Here is a 21,365-nt window from a genome sequence, read left to right as displayed (position 1 = left end):
CCTGAGTCGCTCGTTCCTGCATGCGCTGCGACATGATGCGCGATCGCCGAGGGGCCCGGCCAGATGAGAGGGACCGAGAGGACTTCCAGGACTTCACACGTCTCCACCAGCACCACCTGCTCCTCCTGCCCTCACCTGTACTCCCAGCGCAGTCAATTACCCGGATCCAGCTGTGATAGATCACAGCGCACGCAGCTGCCACGAAGGCCCTCAATTAAAAAATGACAAATGTTCTCCTTTAGGATAGCTTCAAATTGTCTGTCTGTCCCAGGGGCCATCGGTCAAGAGTATTGATCCCAAAAACCAATGACCCCAGCTGTGCTTGTGCAAGTTTTCAATCATAGATCATTGATTTTGATGATTTTTCCTGCAGCCAGCATCAGCAGACCTGTTGCGTTGGCGGAGAAGCACGTGATCAGTCGAAACGAGCGGGTGATTTCTGCCTGAATAATCGAGTGTTTTTCAGAAAATGAAACAAAGGACGCTCCCATTCACAAGATTAATGCACTGCAATTCCTTTTATTCTTATAAATGAAGCACTCTCGGCTTTTATTCCCCAAAATTTGAGGTAAAGTTTATCAATTCAAAGAGATTTTAATGTATATTTACAGCTATTAAAATTGTATTTACCCATGTAGGTGAATTAAAATGTATTGTATTTGTCTTTTTCGGTATATATTTCATCCCACAACCCCAGTATTTGTTCATGACGTGTTCCAGACATTTACGTTTTAATTCAGAGGGTACAGACTGTCTTCTCCATCCGCTTGATGGCTCCTTGTCCCTGGCAGACTAATTGAATAGGGCAAACGAAATGACATTCATCATACACAGCAGGAGGATAAAAAAAACCATAAAGGGCAAATAGGGGGCTGATAAAAGAGGGAGAGACAGGAGGCACTACACGCTGTCGAACTCAAAGGCCTCCAGCGGAGGCTCACGCAGAGAAGCTATGGCAACAGCGGGAAGGAACCGTAGACATCGGGAAAAAAGAGGCGCCAGAAATGGAACGTCTCAGGTGGATTTCCGCCCAGATCTGTCCTGTGGCGCCACACGTGTGAGCTACGCTTAATACTTGACATTGCTGCTACTGTCTCCTGTTTTAAATAAGAGGAAGTGAGATTTTTTTTAAAAACATTTTGCTTCTGCACCTCCCAGTGACAGTTTCACCATATTTAGACTGTTCGTCTCGGTCTTTTAATGGGATTTGCCGACAATAGCAAGCGATAAAAGCTGCGGATGCAAACCTGCACAGAACATTCACACAGAACAATCACAGTGGCGGTGTGATAATGTATTAGAGAAACAGTTCTGAAGCAGTTTTGAAGCAATACAAATCAACCACATACTTGAAAAACGTATTTATATTTTTTGCTGCAGTACAATTCAATGTATTTATATCGTTTTGTTTTACACGTGATGGACAATTCTACTTCTAAGAAAGATATGAGGACAATCTGGATCACCGAGGGACACGCAACATGAGCAGAGAGACAGACAGGCGGACAGACAGGCAGCCGGCGAGAGAGACAGGCAGACGGACAAAAGGTCGTGATGAACATGAGTCATATTCGGAATCATAATCCGTTACATAATCTGTCTGCTGCACAAGTGACAGCAGCAGGTACAATCTGGCTGTTGCACCCAGGAGACGGCATCCGCTTCCCCGCACGTCTGACGCAACGCGTCGTTTTTATCTGAAGCCGCCACTGAAGTCGGCCTCTTTCCCCGCTTCCTGACGCTGGGATCAACTTTGCTTCCAATACAACTTCCTGTCTCCCCAGCTCTGAGTCACTGACGGGTGTCTCGGAGGAATAATGAAGCATGATCACATAGGGACCGTGAGCCGTCTGTGCCCCCCCCTCCCCACACCACACACACACACACACACCTACACACACACACACTCCTCTGCCTGAAGCTTCAATTCTCAGGGTGCTGGCTTGTCTACTCGAATGTCCATCTTCTCTCTCTTTTTTTTGCCAGAGTAAAAGGTGATGAGGGATGCTGCATGTGGCACCAGCATTTCCACGAGGCAGGGTGGGGGAGGCTTTTCTAACATCAGTCAGACGACCGCCCGCCCCCCCCCCATGGTTAAAGCCTGAGGCCTTCTTCAGCATATGGCGAACCTGAATCCGAGCCCTTGTGACACGAGTCTCTCTACGCGGATGAACATGCAGCGACCTGCCGAGGAAAAACCAGCCACCAGTGGGCTGGAAGTGACTGGGAGGTGGTGTGTTGCGTGGTCTGTCTGCATACGTGCGCGTGCCCTTCAGTGACCCCTAGTCTGCAAAAAAGAAAAAAAAAGATTTGGCAGATTTGGTTATTTCTTTCCTCAGATTCGGCGCTGTTAAAGCGGTGGGAAAAAGCCGGCTTGTGAACAGTTCATCTGATTTAAGGTCCTCTCGCTGCTGACAGGCTCCCGTTTCACACATCACATAACTGGATATTTATTGGCTCCGTGAGCTGCAGTGAAAGAACTCACCGTCAGCCTCAAACAAACAAGACGGTCGTGGCACTGAGAAATATCCAGAAACATCAAGGCCGTGATTGGATGTTTAAGAGGGGGGTTTACGGAGGTCAGAGGGAAGCTTTTGGTTTCATCTCTGTCACCGGGAGCAGCTTCCCCACCATGGGGGGGGGGGTTATTATATATTTATAAGTGTAGAATATGATGTTGTTTCACCTTTATGTGTGGACTTGGACTGACTGGCGGCCACAGTCGTCAGGTCTGCTGGCAGACCCACATAGACGCCGCCATAGTTCCTGAAATGGTGAGAATGTGAGAAATCCCATCAAAGCACTTTGTTGACTTTGTTGTTTTTAATAACAGGAAATACAGCCACCGTTCGTTCGCGGCACAAAGGCAATAATGTAAAGTTTAATATATATGAAACAACTTCTTACCGCGCCGAATTAGCCCAACATTTGACCTTTCATGTAACTTGCATCTGTCTTCAAGCCTCATGCAATTTAATGGGTTAAGTTAATACATAACTGACCTTCACAAACAGTCAAAAAATGGCACCACAATGGTGCAAAAATGAGACAAAAGCTCAGGAAATAAAGGTGCCAGTTGGAGAATTGGGGTGGCAAAATTGCATTTTAGGGTTTAACTTTCCAGTTGTTATCTGTTTAATTAGTCCCAAACATTTATGGTAAAGAGCGACTATTTTGGAATGAATACATTTGTGTCATAGTGGCTCCAGTCACCGTTCTCTATTATCTATCTATCTATTATCGTCTATTAAAAGACACTGATTGGTTCGGACCAGCTTGTTTCCTTCATTTTTCCATCTGTTTTACTAAAACCAGATGGTGCCGACTCCAAAGCGCGTCATGTGCTTTGCCCACAATTACATGCTCAGAAGAATAACTTCTCATAATTGAACATCTATCAAAGTCTCTATTGATGGAACAGGAACAGTGTGTCTCTAAGCTGGGAAATCTTTGTTCAGTACCTTCTTTTCTCATCTTCTGCTGAAGGATCTTCTGTCCTGATTGAGAGAGGAATCAGAGGTTAGATCTTCCCAGGGGAGCGAAGATAAAAGACACAAGTCAAGCGCAAACAAAATAGCTTTTAAATGTGCTGTTTATGAAGGTGATTGTTGCGCGATTATGACCGTTTTATTTATCATGTTGTTGTTTTGTGGGAGGCTTCGAGTCTGACATACAAACAGTGGAGCTAAATAAAAACCGACAGAACATGAAGATGGAGCAACAGCGGGAGGAGATGGAGGTGTCACATATGTTGTGGTGAAAAGTTGTTATCCCCCCTCCACCCAACACACACACACACACACACACACACACACACACACACACACACAAACTGCCAATTTAAAAGTTGCTAGCAGCAATTTGCAGCTTTCTCAGGGAGCAACAGGGCTTGAAAGGGTCTGAAAATTAAAGATGTCCCCCCAGTGGTGCAGCCTTGTTATGTTGTTTCGTGTGTGTGTGTGTGTGTGTGTGTGTGTGTGTGTGTGTGTGTGGTGCATAGTGAGGACTAGGACTTTTGCATGTGTGGAACATCTAAACCAAATGAGGAGGTTCAGGTTGGATATTTTTTGGAATTGGCGAGTGTTGATTGTGGACGGCAACCAACCGGTGGTGGATCAGTTATCAGTGGATCAGACAAGCACGTGCACAGTGTGGCTCTTATAAGGAACCTGTCGGCTACAGAATAGCAGCTCGCCTCAACCCCAGACACTTTAAACCAGGGGTGTCTCAAACTGAGGCTCAGCTGGTAGAGCTGGTAGTGACTATCTGGTCACAGCAAACATCAAGCCGAAGCTCCGGGAAACAAAACAGGTCAGCATAGGAGACGACTTGACATCAGCAAACCAAATAGCCCACAAGGACTTTGTCATGGGGCTGATAAACCGCTTCAGATCTCTTCAGTGCTCTGAGTGATCCAGCTTACGAGGAGCCTGATAGCAACACCAAATGCGAAACATCAAGAACACGTATGTTTTGATGGCTACTAAAGTCCTGCGCTTTGGAGAAATGAACAAGGAGTGAATCTAAAAGCCAAGATGCTGAACACCAAGTCACTGAGACCCCATCAGGAGGGCCAAGAGGCCTTTAACAACAAAGACGAGGAGGTCAAGAAGAGTGCAAAGAATGACAGAGGGGCTTTTGTTGAGATGTTAGCTGGCAAAGCAGAATAGGCAGCTCCAAGATGCGAAAGGGTTGTTGTACGTAAAATTCCCAAGAGTCGGCAGGCAGGCAAGACGGGTGCAACACTGCCATGAAAGTCCGAGTCCTGAACCAGAACACCCTGCTACCCCCTCCCCCGCCCCCATCTGTGCACTGTGGAATCATGTGGCGTTCCCCCCAAAATGAAGATGTTCTACCATCAATTCGATTACAGTGTCATTGTTAATAATTGGGTTTAGGTTTGGGCACCCTGATAGTTACAGGGTGCATAATGTTAGTGTGTGTGTGTGTGTGTGTGTGTGTGTGTGTGTGGTGTGTGTGTGTGTGTGTGTGTGTGTGTGTGTTGTGTGTGTGTGTGTGGGTGTGTGTGTTGCATTTTGCTGTGTATTATATTCCTGGAAAGCCTTGATTAGCTCAGGTGAGTCCGGCTGCTTCTGTCAGCTCTCATGGGCCTCCACCAGCAGACAGATGATTATCCACACATTTAACTCTCACACGCACACACACCACACACACACACACACACACACACACACACACACACACCACACACACACACACAGACACACACACACACACACACACACACACTCACTCACACACACACACTCAAACATATACACTGTAAACAAGGTCTTACTGAATTGACACTTTTTTTAGTGTCCAGACAACGAAAAAGACCAAAACCTGAGGGCCTGATTCCATGCTGCTTCCCTTTGGTTTCTGTCTGAAAGTTATTTTACATATCAAACGGCAAAAATAAGCAGTGTAAATTTATCTTAGTGGTGTAAATAAAACATTTACAAACCTTTAATCTTTTTAAAGTCACGGAAATTCAGAAAAAACATAAAAATCAGTTTAATGCTGAAGGAAATGCTTATAAAAACAGACACAATATTCAAAGAGAGAAGAAAAGACATGATTTAGGAATAGCACAGTGTTATTGATTTATTGATTATATCTCTGGCGGCTTTCACACAAAACAAGTGGTCCTTAAGTAGAAATGATTGATGATTGTGGCCAACATACATGCTCAAAGCAACAGTGGAGGACTGACACGATTACCTCATGAGTGTGACTGAAATGTACATCAATGCACACAGAAATAAGTGTTGGGTTCATGTTTCAGTGTGACAGAATCACATAAATTCTGTAAAGGTTGTGTAACTTTAATTGGATTTACTCTGGCCTGCTTATGAGTTAGCGTTTTCACTCCCTTTGTTGCAGCACAAATGCACACTGGGTAATATTTACAGCTCTTTTTTAATGTGTTCAGACTGCCTGAAGGCAATTTCCAATAGAAAATATAGCAAGATGAACTTACACATCTTTGGAGACGTCTGCCGGTCCTGAAAAAGATGAAAATAAATGGATTACTCTTCATTGTGAAACATATCGGGAACAAAAGTCCAACAATGCTAGGATGTATACACTGAGCTTTTCCAGAAATCCATCATTCTACATCAAATCGCTGGTTTTTCATTTTAAACAACTGAGAAAAATAAAGAATAATGTAGGAAAATAGCTCTTTTTTTTAGCAGGTAACAACCTTAAACACCACAAACGATGAGTTTCATTTTGATTTAGGTTCAAGATCGTTCCTCCATCATGTTTCCACATGAGCCCAGAATGGAAAAACAGGCTTGAATAGAGATTGACTCTATCAGTAAAGCTTTGGGGCTTATTCTCTGTTGCTTTGGCAGTGTGAAAACTGCATTTCAAACTTCAGGGCCAGTGTCTAAAAATATCTACCATCGAGAACCTCTGGACTGGAAGCACTGGATGCAGAAAAATCTATTTTGTTACTGCAATTATACTTGTAAAATTACATTTTTTTTAACAGAAACTGTAAAAAATAAAAGTGCAGATACTTCTGACTGCAGTCCTGAATGACAGGAAGTCCACAGAACCTGATTGGAAATGAAATGAGATTATTATGTCCTTCTCTGAGGAACAATCTGGCTTCCAGCACCATCCTGCTGTTTCAGACAGGCAGCAGGGGAAGAGGAGCCTGGATTCTCCTTTTCATCCCCAGACGAAATGAGACACTAGAATAACTCGGAACAGAGGAAAAGCGCAGGAACGGCGGTCCATAGAAACGTCGTTCCATCCTTAAAAAATTCGGTCAAGGACTTTACGTTGCTGTCAGAGTCTGCTGATGTGAAACAGGGGCCCATTCAGCAGCCCGATAAAAGCTCATTCACATCCAAGGCTGCACATCTGTGCGTAAGACTAGCAATGAGCGCTGTGACAGAGACCACGGAGACGGTCAGATGGGGCTGGGAAGGAGCACGACTTGTGCTTGACACAACTTCGCATGACCTCATGAATAATTTTAACAGTTAGCTTGACTGCCGGAGGACTCCTCAACATTAATATCATCCTGAAACCTGTCGAAGGACATTTAAAATGTAGAGTGAAGCTCCAAATGAGCCCAAACCGATTCTAATAGAACAACAGCAGAACAGCCCTATATGTGTTTTTGCTGAATTAAACATTTCTGGGGCCTGGTGTCAGGTGTCCGGGGCAGATACGGGCAGCTGCGAGCCCACATTTGTCAAAGTGACAACACGTCACCCAACCTTGACATGGTGCTAAACACTGACCTCTGAGAAGGGCAAAAATAGAGTTTAACCAACAGCCTGAGAGAAGGAAAAACATAAAAGAACACACTGCATTCACAGCCCAACACATGTTTGAAGGGTGGCTGCACTCAGATTCGATCAAACGGAGGCTGGATGTAGCATTTGTTGTCCTGTACCTGTCTGTGGCTCTGTTAACACGCCTGGCGAGCACTGATTAGGTACCTGCCAGCACACACACACACACCACACACCCACACACGCATTTGGAGAGACCATGATGCTTTAATGGGCACTGGCGGTGAGCTAATCCTGCAGATACTTCAGTCTAATTACTACCTGGATTTGACTGTGGTACCTGGAGATTTGCTCACATCATATTTAAAACGGGCCCTGAATGAGCTCTAAATCAACTAAGGGTGTTGTTTGAGGACGGAGACTTTGATCACCACGGGGTGGACTCAGTTTCATGAATGAATTCTAGTAACTGATGGAGTGTTTCAAAGCCGACACTCCTCCTGGATCATCACATGGGTTAAGCCCCCCCACAAACACACAAGCACGCACGCACATCCGTGGAAAACAGAGCAATGACACACAAGTCAGATAATGCGATACATTGATGTGCTATTGAAGCCATACACTTCTGGCATTACTACAGTTATGAGGACTATCACACACTAGAAACACACCACAGAAAGATTCCCTGTATTAAGAGCACCGACATGTATGACCAAAGCTACACACACACACACACACACACACGAACACTATCCAACAATCACAAACACCATTCTGTGTATTTATGAATGAAATCAAGGCACGCACACACACACACACACACATATACACACACACACACACACACACACACACACACATTTCTGAGGACATTTACTGGAGGCAAGGGTAACCCTGCTATACTTCATTTACATTCAAAACACCGTCTCTCCTTTGGTGCTGAAACAGTGACAACTCGTCCTCACGCTCTCACCCATCACCTGTCGTGACTCAGAGGCGCCCAGGCGCGCACACAAATGCATGTTTTCTTTAAGGACACTCACCCCCTCCTGAGGTGCTGGTGGCGGAGGAATTGCCACAGCCCATTTTGCATCGATGCAGCCACCGTCCGAGCGGAACCGAGACGCTCACGGAGAGGATGGAGCCACTCGGGGGGGAGACCCAAAGCACATGGGGAAGACCAGAACGAGAGCGAAGGTCAAAGAAACGCACCCCCTCCTTAGGGTCACAGAGGGATCTCCTTGTGGTGTGTGTGTGTATGTGTGCGTGTGTGTGGTGGCCTCACGCCTTTCTCCGGTCCCCGCAGCGTGACAGAGAGCCGGGAGCGGAGTGGAAGCATGCAGACGGGGGCTTTTATATATACATACAGTATACACCGGTAGAGAGAGAGGGGGAAGAGATGCTATGCCCTCATATGATTTGCTCTTTTCCTCCACCCTGACATGGTTGCCCGGGAAACCAGTAGAAAGAAGGCGGAGGATGGGGCGCCACTTGACCAATAGGGAGCTTCCTAGGTGGGTAGAAATGTTCTTTATTTAATACAAGCCTGTGTGTTAATTTTTTTTGGAGTGTGATTAGAAAGATGGATTTTGTCCTTGATTTTTGTTGCCGGGGCGTTCACACACACACACACACACACACACACACACACACACACACCACACACACACACGCACACACACACACACTCACACGTCTGGTGCGGAAATACCAAGAGTGAGAGATCAAACATGTTTTGAACGCTCATTTCCTGAGATCACGAGGGTAACATTTGGATCAGTTAGAGGCTTCGGAGAAATCTTAATAAGTCTTGTTTCCTCCGCTTCAGTCACGCTCCTGCTCTGACTGAGTCAGTCATGTGAGGGAAATCTTGATGGGAAGCTTCACCACAACACTTAGAGTCAGTAACAGGGATTCTCACAGCTCTGAAATTCCATTTAGTCTTTATTTATTTATATATGACAGAAGGCTATAACACGATCCCGGTCACGAGTCTGTCAGTAAAAGTATCCTGTTGCTATTTAAAGGGATAATTTTTTGGCTAAAATTGATTTTTGACGCTAATTTCTGTTTATTTACCATAATTTTTGGAATAATTTCAATGGTTCAACCTGGGGTGGATGCAATGGAGCACCTGTGTGTTGATTTCCAGAATTTCCTGTTTTATTTTGAAGGGGGGCTTTCCTCCCGTTTCCCCTCACCCTCCCCGCTGATTATCCTCGGTGTGTGTGTGTGGTGTGTGTGTTGTGTGTGTGTGTGTGTGTGTGTGTGTGTGTGTGTGTGCGCTCCTCACCTTGTTCCTTGTGTAATTGATTGCTTAATCTCCTGCCGATATGATTGCAGATGTTGTTTCGTCTGTTTGATGAAGTGGCTCTTGACTTTGGCTTCCACAAGACAGCCGTGACTTTACCTGAGACTTCCGCCTGCCTTCCAGCTTGATGAGTGTGTGTTGCATGTCATGGTTTGCCTAAATTACAAACAAGTCCACGAAGAAGACAAGGCCAGCTTAAATTAGTCTGCTTTCAAAGCACCAAGGTATCGCTGAGCTCTCATCGCCCTGATATTTGTTTGCTGTTTGGCTGCCTGTTGCTTTATTCCCTCCCCCAAAGAGGTCATCGGTCCGTCTGTCCATTTGCAGGTCAGTCTGACTTCCTTTTAGCAAAAATAACTCAAGAAGTTATGAAAAGATTTCGATGAACCTTTCAGAACATGTTGATAACGGGCCAAGGGAGAGCCGGTTAGATTGAGGCAATTTTCTGAACCTTTGATCTTCCAAAGATCAAAACCAATCAGCTGATGCAATGAGCTTTTTTCCCTTCCTTTTTGTAGTGTAAGTATTGTTTTCAGAACTTTGCTTCAATATTAAATTCATTTAGTTCAGTTTGCATATTTCTAAAGGCTCAAAGACTACTTTTAAAAAAAAATAAAAAATTACCACCCAGAAAATATTGCGCTGGTTTTTCAAGGAACAGGGTTTGCATTGTTTCTGACGCAACCTATAGTTGCTTCAGGCCCCCCTGTTGTTGAAGCAGCTCTTATAGTGATAGCTTCTTGCAATTAATATATTTGCATAATTTATGTCTATTCTCTTCTGTATTTGGTCTCCCTCCTCCTTCTTCTCTGCCCAGCTGACCATGAACAGGAGGGTCCCCTCATATGAGCCTGGTCCTGCTCAAAGTTTCTTCCTGTTAAAGGAGTTTTTTTATCCGCCACTGCTGCTTGATGCAGGTGCTGAGAGACAATTTTGAGTGTTACAGAAGCTTTATAAATAAAGACGTGACAGATTGCACTTTTCCCTGAGCATTATCTGCCAACAACATGGTGACACCTTGTGTTGGATCAATCAAGATATCAATTCAGTTTTCCGTAGTCTGCGCGGCCTCTGCAGGAATTGTGAGGCACTTCACACAGTGGGCGCCAAAAACATTCAGGAAGCAGGACGTTATACGCTCTGCACATGACTGTGAAAACAATATAAAAGGCTGCTAAGTCCCCCCGCTTTGGATGGATACACCGTGCACGATCGTACATTATCACGTTATCAGTCTACAACTGTGTGATTCTTTAAATGTCCACTTGGTGTCGCCGTTGACGCTACAATGGTAAAAGTGTATAATATTTTACACGGAATAAAAGAAAAAAGTCCAACTGAGATTAATTATTTTGTAATTTTAGGAAGGAGCGCTTTCTACACAAATTAAATGAAGCAAAATTTTAAAAAAAGATTTAAAGAGTTAAAGTAGAAATAAAAATGTATTTAAAATGTATCGATGCTATAACTTATTTTTGTGTTAAAGTTTGTTTTAAAGGCTAGGGGGATAATTATTTGATTTTACCTCTCTGGTAAATGTACATTTAAAATAAGAAACGTTCGGGGTTTTGATGTTTTTATTGTTCATTCGGGCTTTGGGCTCGCCTGCAACTACGTGTCCCCCATCGCGCAAAGGCTTTTGGGAAAACGAGTCCACTCTGTAAATAATTCAGACACCCTTTGCTGCTCTTTCACCACTAACAAGATGCCGGCCGTTCATCACAAACTGCTCCTGGAGGAGGCTTTGCAGGACAGTCCTCAGGTAGGTTTGTGTGAGTTACAACACATATCAAGACACATTTGTTATATTTAAGGGCCGTATTAGCACCGAAGTTAGCTTACTAGCTGCTACAATGTGTTCCCGTTGTAGGCGGTACGCAGAGGTCGATGACAGCTCTGAACGATCAAATGATCATGGAAAGGGAGCTTATTTCCCACTAGGAATATGTTTTAACCTTCTAGCTGTCAAAATAATAGCTTGTCATAGATGCGAAGCTACAGCTATTCATACAGCTCCTCTGTCTGACTCTGGTGATACTACAGACGTAGCTGACTATCATTGGTATTGTTGTGGATTATTGCACAAATGTAGCTGCACCACAATCCTTTATCTGCGACGTTTATATGTTAGTGCGTCGCAGGATTTTTCTCTTTCCGTCCTGGGCCCTATTCTAGAACCGAACTGGGCCCGATTTCCAGGATGTGGGAGGGATTTCCATTATCGGACTCCTGTGACTCACTTGGACAGCAACAGAGCAGCAGTGCTAGCTGTCAATTCCAAATAGCATATGTTGCTTGATGATAATAGGTCTGACATTTAACATCTGAGTCTCATTTAATGTGCCTCATTTAATAGGTTAGCCGGCGTTGGAGCAATGCATTATTATGCACAATCATTAAAGCTGCTTTTAACTGCCTGAATGGAGTCTGCGCTGGAGAAAGGGGTGTCTCCCCTTTAAGATGGTCTCTGAACAAAACAAGACTCATTTCATGGTGTGAAAAGGTTCTCAGTCATTCTCTGGTGTAAGACAGCAGAGTGAATTATAAACAGGCTGGAAGTGATGGGCGTGTTTCTCTGCTTTGCTGCACCTGTTTGAATAAGAAAAGAGACACCTGGACAGGATGTTCACAGTTTGCATAGCTAATCTGCAGTAAAATTGTGATGGCTTCTGTCCTCCTGTGACTATGGCTGCCCCCAAACACCAATACTATTACAAACAGTACAAACAACAACTAAGAAATACAATATCCACATCAATACCTGTGATCATAATGATGCATTACATTACATTTGCATTTAATATGTAGTTCTTCAAGCAAGGGTCTTGACAAAGGTATGGGATGTTTTGAGTTTTATTGAGTTGTGGTTCCCTGCGAATGTATCCGCTGTGTTTCCGTTTTCCTGCTTTCTCAATAGCATATTTATGTGTTGTGACACGACAGACTCGCTCCTTGCTCAGCGTGTTCGAGGAAGATTCTGGGATGCTTACGAACTACACTAATCAGCTGCTGCAGGCCTTACAGCGGGTGTTTGGTGCTCAGGTAGGAAACCACAAACACACGGGGAGAAGATGTTCCAACTAGAGCTGCTTATTTCAAGTGGGCCACATTTCTGTCCCTTATTCAATTACTACAGGGGTGATTAATGCCAATGTTGAGCAAATATTCCGTATCTATACGTCCTGACCCTCACTGATTTGTTTGGAAAATGTTTTATCAGCAGACATCAAGTGTTTGGCCCACAGTGGAGACGCGATATGATGTCAGACCTTTTCTAAACCAATTTCATTCTCTGGTAGTTCTGACATTTACCTGACCCCCACCTCCACCCCGAGTCACCTGCGGTCCAATTAGAGAATGGAAGCAGTTCGAATCCCTAATGATGCACTTTAGTAATGATTTTATTTCATCTGCCTCCTGCAGAGTGAGATGGGGCTGGCCACAGAGCAGCTTTCACAGCAGCTTCTGGAATATGAAAAGAAGGTAAGCATTGATGCCGGAGATGGCGGCGGCGGCGGCAGCGGCGTGCACTTCAAGTCTCAGATAAAGCCGCCCCGTCTGTTCCATTCAAACAAAACGTATTTCTGAAGAAAAAATATGTGAAGATTAATGTGAACAAGCAATTATTGTTTAAAATGGGTATATTTGGAATTCATTTCAAGCATTTCTCAGCTTTCATTATCACCCTGGCCAGGGTGGTGATTGACCCCCCCCCCCCTTCTGTGATCATGTTTTATGTATCCAGCAAGAAATAAAAATGAGATTTATTTGCTGACTTCAGCAGGGTGGTCCTAATAAATCATACTGAAGCAGATACGCTCATCAATTAACTTTGTTGGAACGTATCCTGCGGCACGGAGGGGATGTAAAACAGGGTACAAACATCTTCAATCACCTGTACTGATTGCTCCTTTTAAACAAGGCTTAAATCTCTGCACCTTTGGATGGGCTTTATTTACATTTTTGGCCTGGGTCCATGAAAACGATGTGCCAGAAATCTTCTTTAGGTCACCCCAGGCTATATAATATGTAGCTGAAGAGTCGGACTCGCTCACACATCCTTCCCTTTCTCCTTTCTAGAACTTTGCCCTTGGAAAAGGTGATGAAGAGGTAATCAGCACGCTGCAGAACTTCGCCAAAACTGTTGGGGAGGTGAGGCCCGTCTCGGCAGCTCTGCTGGTTTATGTGTTTATACCTGTGGGTAGCAGAAGGGGGGGGTGATGAAAAGTCTGCGACGAGCTCTTTATCACACCACACTGGAACATTGCATCCGCCGCTGTCCTCGCTGGTCAGAGGGAGGAATAAGGATAAGATCAGGGCACTGCCCTTCTATTAGAGCCAGAAGTTATTATAGTCGGTCTCGGAGGGAGCTGGCGTGTTTTGCGGATGTCAGATAGATGGAGACGACATGGGAGTGGGGAATGAAGGATGGTGCCTTGCACAGCCAGCCGTGGAGGGGATTTAAGAAACACATCCTCAACTATAGCCACAGTCGGCGGATGTGTTGTTTTAACCGGTGACAACTCATTTCCCTATAACGCTCATAATCCAGCGAACTTTAGCACTTGCTAAATCGTTCAGATTAAACTGGGTGTGGGCTTGTTAGATGCAGGAGTGCAGCCTGCTGATAAGCGTGGAGAATTATAGCAGGATTTGCTTGTTTGCGCAACAACGCGGCCCCATTTCCAGTATCGCAGCACGCAGCAGGTTCTGTTATTCTCATCAAAATGCACCCTTCCACGTTATTGCCTCTTTGTTCCTTCCTGTGGAGACATTGTCTGCCTGCAAGAGCAACTGGCAGCATATCACCGTGCGATAAATCAAACTCCTCAATATGCTTTTCAGTGGTTCGTGATTTATTTTGCATGACTGTTGTGTGTGTGTGTGTGTGTGTGTGTGTGTGTGTGTGTGTGTTTGTGGTCCAGCTGAACTCGCTGCACTCTGAACTGGCCACCCAGATGGCTGACAGCATGGTGTTTCCGCTGATCCAGTTCAGGGAGAAAGACCTCACAGGTAGAGTCATCAGCACTCATGCATATACTCCTACACACACACACACACACACACACATATATATTCATAGTTTTATTTTATTAAGCTGTCAGTAGTCACATGACACAAATAGTAATAATACAAATATCAGCCAAGATACATTTTCTGAACCACCATTTTCTGTGGCGTTCTCTGAATTTTTCAGAAGTGAGCACGCTAAAGGAAATATTTGGGATCGCCACTGATGGTAGGTCCACATCCTGCTCGATAAACCGTTTTTTTACCGTGTTGACTCATTCTCCTCTCACCATGTCCCATCTGTCCTGCAGAGCACGAGGCAGCCATGGTCAAATATAGCCGACTGCCCAAAAAGAAAGAAAACGAGAAGGTAGAGTGCCGGGGAAATGATGTCACGAGCTGTAAAAGGCTTTGTGGGCATGGAATGGTCCTTCAGTGGCGGAAAGATGTGGAAACATGGATTTAATTAGGCTACGGGCCGATTTCACCATTGTGTTATTGTGGCTAATAGGCTTTGTTGTTTTGGCTTGTGTGAACAGCTGAAGTCAGACATGATGAAGGAGGTGGCCTACACTCGAAGGAAGTTGCACCAGGCTTCACTACAGTACTACTGCGCTCTCAACGCGCTGCAGTATCGCAAAAGAATAGCCATGCTTGAACCTATGCTAGGCTACACGCACGCACAGGTACGGCACAGCTTCTATCACATCTTTAGTTTAGTTTAAGAAATTTAAAAGTGATTCATTTATGTTCAGCGTGACAACTTAGGGCTTGTGTGTTTTGCTCCTAAGATCTATGTGACAGTTATTGCATTTTGTTTTTATTTACGCAGTTTCTTCATCGCTTTTATGTTGCAGATTGGCTTCTTTAAGAAAGGCATTGAACTGGTGTCAAAGAAGATGGACAGTTTTCTCAATTCTGTGTCCAACATGACCCAAAAGTAAAGTCCTTTACACTTATTTTCACTCTCCTGGGTCTGTGTGTCTGCAGAGAACAATATCGAGCAGCAACTAAAACTAAAATGTGTCTTTGCATAGAACTTTAGTTAACTGTCAAAACTGCTGACTAACAGAACAAAACCTACTTTTTCCCTGAAAGTTTGTGTTCTGTCCAGCATCCAGGCCCAGCTGGACGTGGAGGCGGAGGCCATGCGCGTGACCCACAAGGAGCTTCTGTCTGGGGATGACACCGTCTATATGCCAGATAGGGACACCGAGCCTGTCAATCGCACGCTTATCCAGAAGGCTGGCTACCTCAACATTCGCAAGTAAGATTCATCACGCCCGTCTTGGCCCTGGCTGAAACCCTCCAGCACTGCCTGCTCGTGCGACGCTCCTCGTTAGTCTTTTTCCATCCCCGTTAGCAACAATTCAGCGTTTTGTTCGGGGACGAAGGCTGCTGCTATCATTACGCGGCAGCTACTTCAGTGCTTTGCTGCCTGAATAACAGCTAAACGACGGGAAGCAACTTTTGCTCGCCTGGCTGACGACGCCGATCAGGTGCCGCGGCGACGGCGTGCGCTGTCAGCTCGTTGCGGCGCGGATGCATGAGAAGGGAAACTTCCTTAATGGCTTCACAAGTTCGCGAGGAAGGGCCGCAGCGCAGCCCTGAGTGTGATTTAGCGAAATGTCAGCGCTGTCAAACTCTCTCTCCCTCATATACATCCAAAGTCCTTGACAAATGTCCGCAACACCCGCGAAAAGGTTTCCACCGAAACGCCATTCTGTTTAATGACACGCTGCCAGCCGCCTCCAATGCTGTCAAATGGAGGAACAGCTGCAGTTTCTGGCGGTTTCTCAACATTGAGTCACCCGTGGCAACGCTGCTCCAATAAGAATAAGAATAATAGAAAGTGCATTTGGGAATGTATGTATTTTTAATCAATCGGCAAGATGAAGGCTGTCAAACAGTTCTGAAGGCTCACACGGTTTTTATTATTATTTCTGTGTATAGAACCCAGCATAGCAGTCCATCAGAAAAACCAATGCTTACGTAAACACATCACATCCAGGACTTATCGCAGCTCAGTCAAGATGCGGTTAATAAAACTGATATGAAGTGTAGTGAGATTAGCCTGTAGGGTTGCGTAATAAGCAGGGATCACATGGCTGCCGCACACACGTGCACCCTAATACAAATGAATGCTGTGATCTTTTTAACCTGCAGTTAATGATTTCATGATGAGAGAAAACTGGTTTTCAGAGTCCGTCCTCTTTGTCCCTGTTCCGTTTGCCAGTAAAACAGGTTTAGTGACCACGGCCTGGGACAGGCTCTTCTTCTTCACCCAGGGGGGGAACCTCATGTGCCAGCCTAGGGGGGCGGTGGCAGGGGGCATGGTGCTGGACCTGGACAACAGCTCCGTCATGGCCATTGATTGCGAGGACAGACGTTACTGTTTCCAGATCACGTCCCCGTCAGGCAAAACGTGCGCACACATTTCAACGCAAGTGGGAAGCCGCCTCAGAGTTACTGGGTGGGTTTAATGTCTCCAACCTCTGTCCAGGTCCATGATCCTGCAGGCCGAGAGCAAGAAGGAGTACGAAGAAGTGAGTTTCAAAAGTCCTCCTCGTTCACACGTGCTGGAGCCGGGACGTGTGAACACAGGGGAGCTGTCGGGAATGATCTGTGTGGTTGTCATTTTTGGACGTGTGCTTGGAAACATCTGTCACAGCCAGTGTCGGTCTGCCCGACAGCTCGCGTCAGAGCGGACGGGAGCCCTAACGTGCATTCTCTTCTCTTTCACAGTGGATTTGCACTGTCAACAACATCTCCAGACAGATCTACCTGACTGACAACCCAGAGGTACCAACACCAACTCTCATGCCTAACACACGCAGGCACAAGCTGCCAGTGAAAGTGGAGCGTTTTCCCCCCTTGACCTCTAGGGAACAGCATATTTTGACCTTTTGACTTGTTTATTGACAGGCTGTAGCCATCCGTCTGAACCAAACAGCAATAGAAGCTGTCACTCCCATTACCAGCTTTGAGAAAAGACCGGAAGGCTCCCCCAACCCTGACAGGTACCCACCATCTCCAGAACTATAGGGGGCAGCATAGTACCAGTCGCGAGTGTCGGTCGATGCTCTGTGGATGCACCTTAGCTTTGCCGCTTCCCCTCAGCTCCTTTATAATTCAGCTCCTTCTCCCAGAGCAAAGCCAGGAGGTTTACACACATCCAGCGGAGGGTCCCAGACCGGGGCCGCTCTGGAACCAGAGGACCTGATAGCTCCCGGGACACCCATTCAGTTCGACATCATGCTGCCAGCCTCCGAGTTTCAGGACCAGAACAGAGCCGGAGGCAGGTGAGCAGACAACAACAGCAGGAAGTTTGGGTTGAGGGGGGGCGGATGTTTGTGAGGGCCGAGCAGGGACAACACATTTGCGGCTGTTTACCGGAAAGTTGGACTCAAAGTGCTTTTCGTATAAGTTCCAGGAAGTCGAAGGCTTCATTATGACTCACTGCAGGGGTTTAATTGTTTTCTTCATTTATTTTTTGGTGTGTGTGTGTACGTGTGTGTTCCTGGTCCTCCTGACAGACGCACAAATCCATTTGGAGAAACGGACGATGAGTGTTCAGCAGAAAGCGACGGTAACCATCTTCCTCTCCTAAATGTGCCCTGATGGACCACTCGTCCCCATTGTGACGTGAATCCAGCGCTGGCGTCTCGGCGTGGGGGTAACGTTCACGTGTTTCCACAGACTCGCTCCTGCAGCAAGTTTTCGCTGTGCGCTTCCTGGGCTCGATGGCGGTGCGCTGCGGCAAGAACCAGGAGGTCATCTACGAAGCCATGAGGCAGGTGCTGGCGGCCCGAGCCATCCACAACATCTTCAGGACCACAGAATCCCACCTCATGGTCACCAGCAGTAATCTCAGGTAGAAACCATACAGCATGGAACCGAACTCCTGCTTCTGTGAATGCAGATATCTGGTTCCCATCAACACTTCTTAACCAAGTTATCCCCAGTATATATGTTATATAGGTGTCTCTCTAGAATGTATATATCTGCACCCACTCATCATCTTGAATGTGGAAGAACTTTTTGCCCTTGAAGAAGGAACTGGAGCGAAACGCTGGCTGTGTCGAAGTATTAATCTTGTAAATGTATTTTCACCTCGCGCTAGATTGATTGACCCCCAGACTCAAGTTACACGACTCGGCGTAAGTTCCAATAATGGTTCCTTTAAAATCAAAGGTCGGGGCGTTCGGAAGCGTTGAGAGAATCTGACAGCAGGGCGTTCTTCGCTGCGTTCACAGTTCCAGCTGGGAGAGGTGTGCCAGTTCGCTGCGCACCAGGAAAACACCCGGCTGATGGGATTCGTGGTGGAGGACAGGGACTGGAGCGACGGCGGCGAGGAAGGGGAGCCCACGTTTAGCGCCTTTGTGTTCGAGAGCAACACCGAGGGGGAAAAGGTGCAGCAGCGCATGAAGTAATGCGTGAAGCGACCGCGCACGGACGGATCCTGAACTGTTCCCTTTGTCTGCCTTCACAGATTTGTTACACCATAAGCTTGGCGAAGGACATCACAGAGGCTAAGAAGGTACCTTCATTAAAATCAGAGCTTCGCAATTGTGATTAAGCCTTTATCTTAATCAGCAGGGGTCACGGTGGGGTGGGGTGGGGGGGCAACACTTCATCCCAGTCCTGTTAGACCTTTAAAATGACCTGCCAGCTCAAAAGGCTGGGAGTGGAGAGACGCCAACTCTACTTATTTTAATGAACACAAAACTTAAAAAATGGGGAACGGAACTCCCTCTGAAGTCAAAGTAACAAATAGTTCTTTAACTTCACCTGTAGGGCCACATGCATCATGTCAGCGTTATTTACGATATTGTTTCCCAGCGCTCGCAGTCACGTTTACAGGGGTGAACCAAGATGGATTCAGGAGGCTTTCAGGAAAATGGATGTTTAATGAAGATGAATAGGTACAGGGGAGTTGGACCTGGGCTGGTAGGATAATTGGCTTGGACAGGGAAACTGAAGTGTTGGAAGTGCTAAAACAGATTAAACGTGTTTTTCCTATAAGGACCCAGAAGCTCTGGCCCAGCTGATGAAGAACATGCCCTTAACCAACGACGGCAAGTTCCTGCTGCTGGACACCGAGACGGGCAACCACTCCAACGGAGAGGGGAACGAGGACTTGGAGTCGGAGGCCTAGCCCGTGTTTGGACCATACTTACCCAGGAGAGAAGGTATTCTGAGGATAACGGAACCGTCCTGACCCGACTCTGCTACTGTATATTAGGGACCATAGTTTGCTTCTTTACCCGAGGCTGTGGGACTTTTGTGCCGCTCCTTTCAAGAAACACAGAGCGACTTCCTTCGGGGTCATCTGGACATGAAAGAAGGTCTGATGACTTTTTCCATCTTTCCTGTCTGCAGCCGAGCCGTAGCGGTGGGGGGTGGGGGGTTAGGTACTGATCAAAATGGTGATCAAGGCACTTGGCTACATGAAGAGGGACTCGTGCTGCTTCATCTTTAAACATCTCCAGCCGACCGCAGGTGCTGAATGTTTTGCTTCAGTTTGGATTGGGTTGGAGAGCTTTTTTCTCTCTCTAAAGTTGTAAACGCGTCTCTTATGCAGCTAATTATTCCTTACTAAAGAAACATATTGCACTTCCAAGGTTAGCGTTGGTTTATTAATGTGATGCTTTTAGAATGCACTAATGGATATAAAATAGGTTTTATCTGCAAGGAAATGACCGTCCGAGCGTTGTCGTTGAGCGTTGTCGTTGAGCGTCGGTCCGAGTGGTTTTGTTCTGACCTGCACACTTTAATGTGCAATCGTGCAAAACTGATTTAGGGTCAGTTTTTCCTGGTTCTTTTCCTCTGCGCGAGTCTGTGCCGTGCAGACGGTTCCCCGGTGGGAATCTAGATGAAGTGTGTCCCTTTGCGAGCCTCTGTAAATATGAACCCTCTGAGTGTCCGTGGTGTTTAACCAGACTTGGGTCCACGAAACCTGCTCGGTGTTAGAAGTGACGCAGCGCATGACTTAATCGTTTAGCATCTCCGACAAAAACCTGTAATCATGAAGCTATCGCACAGAACGGTGCGCTAAAACGTTACAGTAACAGTTTACTGTAGGGAAACCGCAGCGTTGTGCTCTGGAAGAACAGCCTGGAGCTCAAACTGGAACAAGAGGAAACAGAAATCTCTTTTAATTTCAGCTAATTGCGCCCTATAACACTAATCTCAGCGGACCTTGGAGGCACATGTTTGGTACTGTACAGATGAGGTTAAAACCACTGCCTGGGTGTTGATGTGCGTTATGTCGACCACTGCGTTTGCTTGTTTCTGTACGATCACAAACTGGTGACATTAGTTCTGATTAAGTTTACTCATTGTGTATTTGGGGCAATGTTTTCAGGGTTAGTAGGTGTAAAATATTCAGCTGGATTCAGCTAGTCACCATTTAGTCCTGCTAATTGTAAATGTATCTCCCAATAATGCTGAGCTTTCCGTTTCGATTTAAAATGTTAAAAGGCTTCACAATGATGTGCGGTACTGTTATTCGGTTCGTCTGGACGGCTCAGAGATCAAGTCCTCTTTGTCACCCGAGTACATTTCCCCAAATATCATTTTCAAGCTGCTGCAGTTAAATAGTACTCTTTTTTTTTCTTATGTAAATGTCAGCAGGTTTTCTCATGATGTCGAGAAAATATTATTGACCCATTTGACTTCACATCTTTTTCTGCTGTTGTTCAGTCAAGCACATAAATGAATAAAACTAGTGTTGCATTCAAGGAAGAACTGATTGACTTATTTCCATCTGTTCGGCTTCA

General features: G+C 45.8%; 2 protein-coding genes across 2 annotated transcripts; one reads left to right on the top strand and one right to left on the bottom strand.

The window, feature by feature from the left end:
* Positions 1 to 1,346: 1,346 nt before the first annotated feature.
* On the bottom strand, positions 1,347 to 8,715 carry LOC130535920 (overexpressed in colon carcinoma 1 protein homolog). The gene is made up of 5 exons (XM_057051355.1): positions 8,306 to 8,715; positions 5,984 to 6,008; positions 3,462 to 3,497; positions 2,687 to 2,766; positions 1,347 to 2,287 (listed from the first exon to the last, which is right to left on the bottom strand). Exons 1-5 carry the CDS (start codon positions 8,346 to 8,348, stop codon positions 2,283 to 2,285), a joined length of 189 nt encoding a protein of 62 aa, XP_056907335.1. The 5' UTR covers positions 8,349 to 8,715; the 3' UTR covers positions 1,347 to 2,282.
* Positions 8,716 to 11,156: 2,441 nt separating this feature from the next.
* On the top strand, positions 11,157 to 21,333 carry appl2 (adaptor protein, phosphotyrosine interaction, PH domain and leucine zipper containing 2). The gene is made up of 21 exons (XM_057051354.1): positions 11,157 to 11,335; positions 12,517 to 12,615; positions 12,997 to 13,056; positions 13,654 to 13,725; positions 14,499 to 14,586; positions 14,771 to 14,812; positions 14,895 to 14,953; positions 15,123 to 15,269; positions 15,441 to 15,523; positions 15,698 to 15,850; positions 16,820 to 17,008; positions 17,087 to 17,129; positions 17,329 to 17,385; positions 17,509 to 17,603; positions 17,733 to 17,885; positions 18,120 to 18,172; positions 18,283 to 18,457; positions 18,707 to 18,743; positions 18,840 to 18,995; positions 19,076 to 19,123; positions 19,610 to 21,333. Exons 1-21 carry the CDS (start codon positions 11,279 to 11,281, stop codon positions 19,739 to 19,741), a joined length of 1,998 nt encoding a protein of 665 aa, XP_056907334.1. The 5' UTR covers positions 11,157 to 11,278; the 3' UTR covers positions 19,742 to 21,333.
* Positions 21,334 to 21,365: the final 32 nt, after the last annotated feature.

This window comes from Takifugu flavidus, chromosome 13 (genome assembly GCF_003711565.1).
Source record: "Takifugu flavidus isolate HTHZ2018 chromosome 13, ASM371156v2, whole genome shotgun sequence".
NCBI classification, from domain to species: Eukaryota; Metazoa; Chordata; class Actinopteri; order Tetraodontiformes; family Tetraodontidae; genus Takifugu; species Takifugu flavidus.
This window is presented reverse-complemented; position numbering and strand designations above follow the sequence as displayed.

Bases quoted from the DNA above. Each gene is read 5' to 3' on its own strand.
- LOC130535920 (XM_057051355.1), bottom strand. From the start codon at position 8,348: ATGGGCTGTGGCAATTCCTCCGCCACCAGCACCTCAGGAGGGG. The intron at 6,009-8,305 runs GTGAGTGTCCTT...CATCTTTTTCAG, and splicing joins CACCAGCACCTCAGGAGGGG to GACCGGCAGACGTCTCCAAA. The intron at 3,498-5,983 runs GTAAGTTCATCT...TCTCTCAATCAG, and splicing joins GCAGACGTCTCCAAAGATGT to GACAGAAGATCCTTCAGCAG.
- appl2 (XM_057051354.1), top strand. From the start codon at position 11,279: ATGCCGGCCGTTCATCACAAACTGCTCCTGGAGGAGGCTTTGCAGGAC. The intron at 14,954-15,122 runs GTAGAGTGCCGG...TTGTGTGAACAG, and splicing joins AAAAGAAAGAAAACGAGAAG to CTGAAGTCAGACATGATGAA. The intron at 17,604-17,732 runs GTACCCACCATC...TCCTTCTCCCAG, and splicing joins GGCTCCCCCAACCCTGACAG to AGCAAAGCCAGGAGGTTTAC.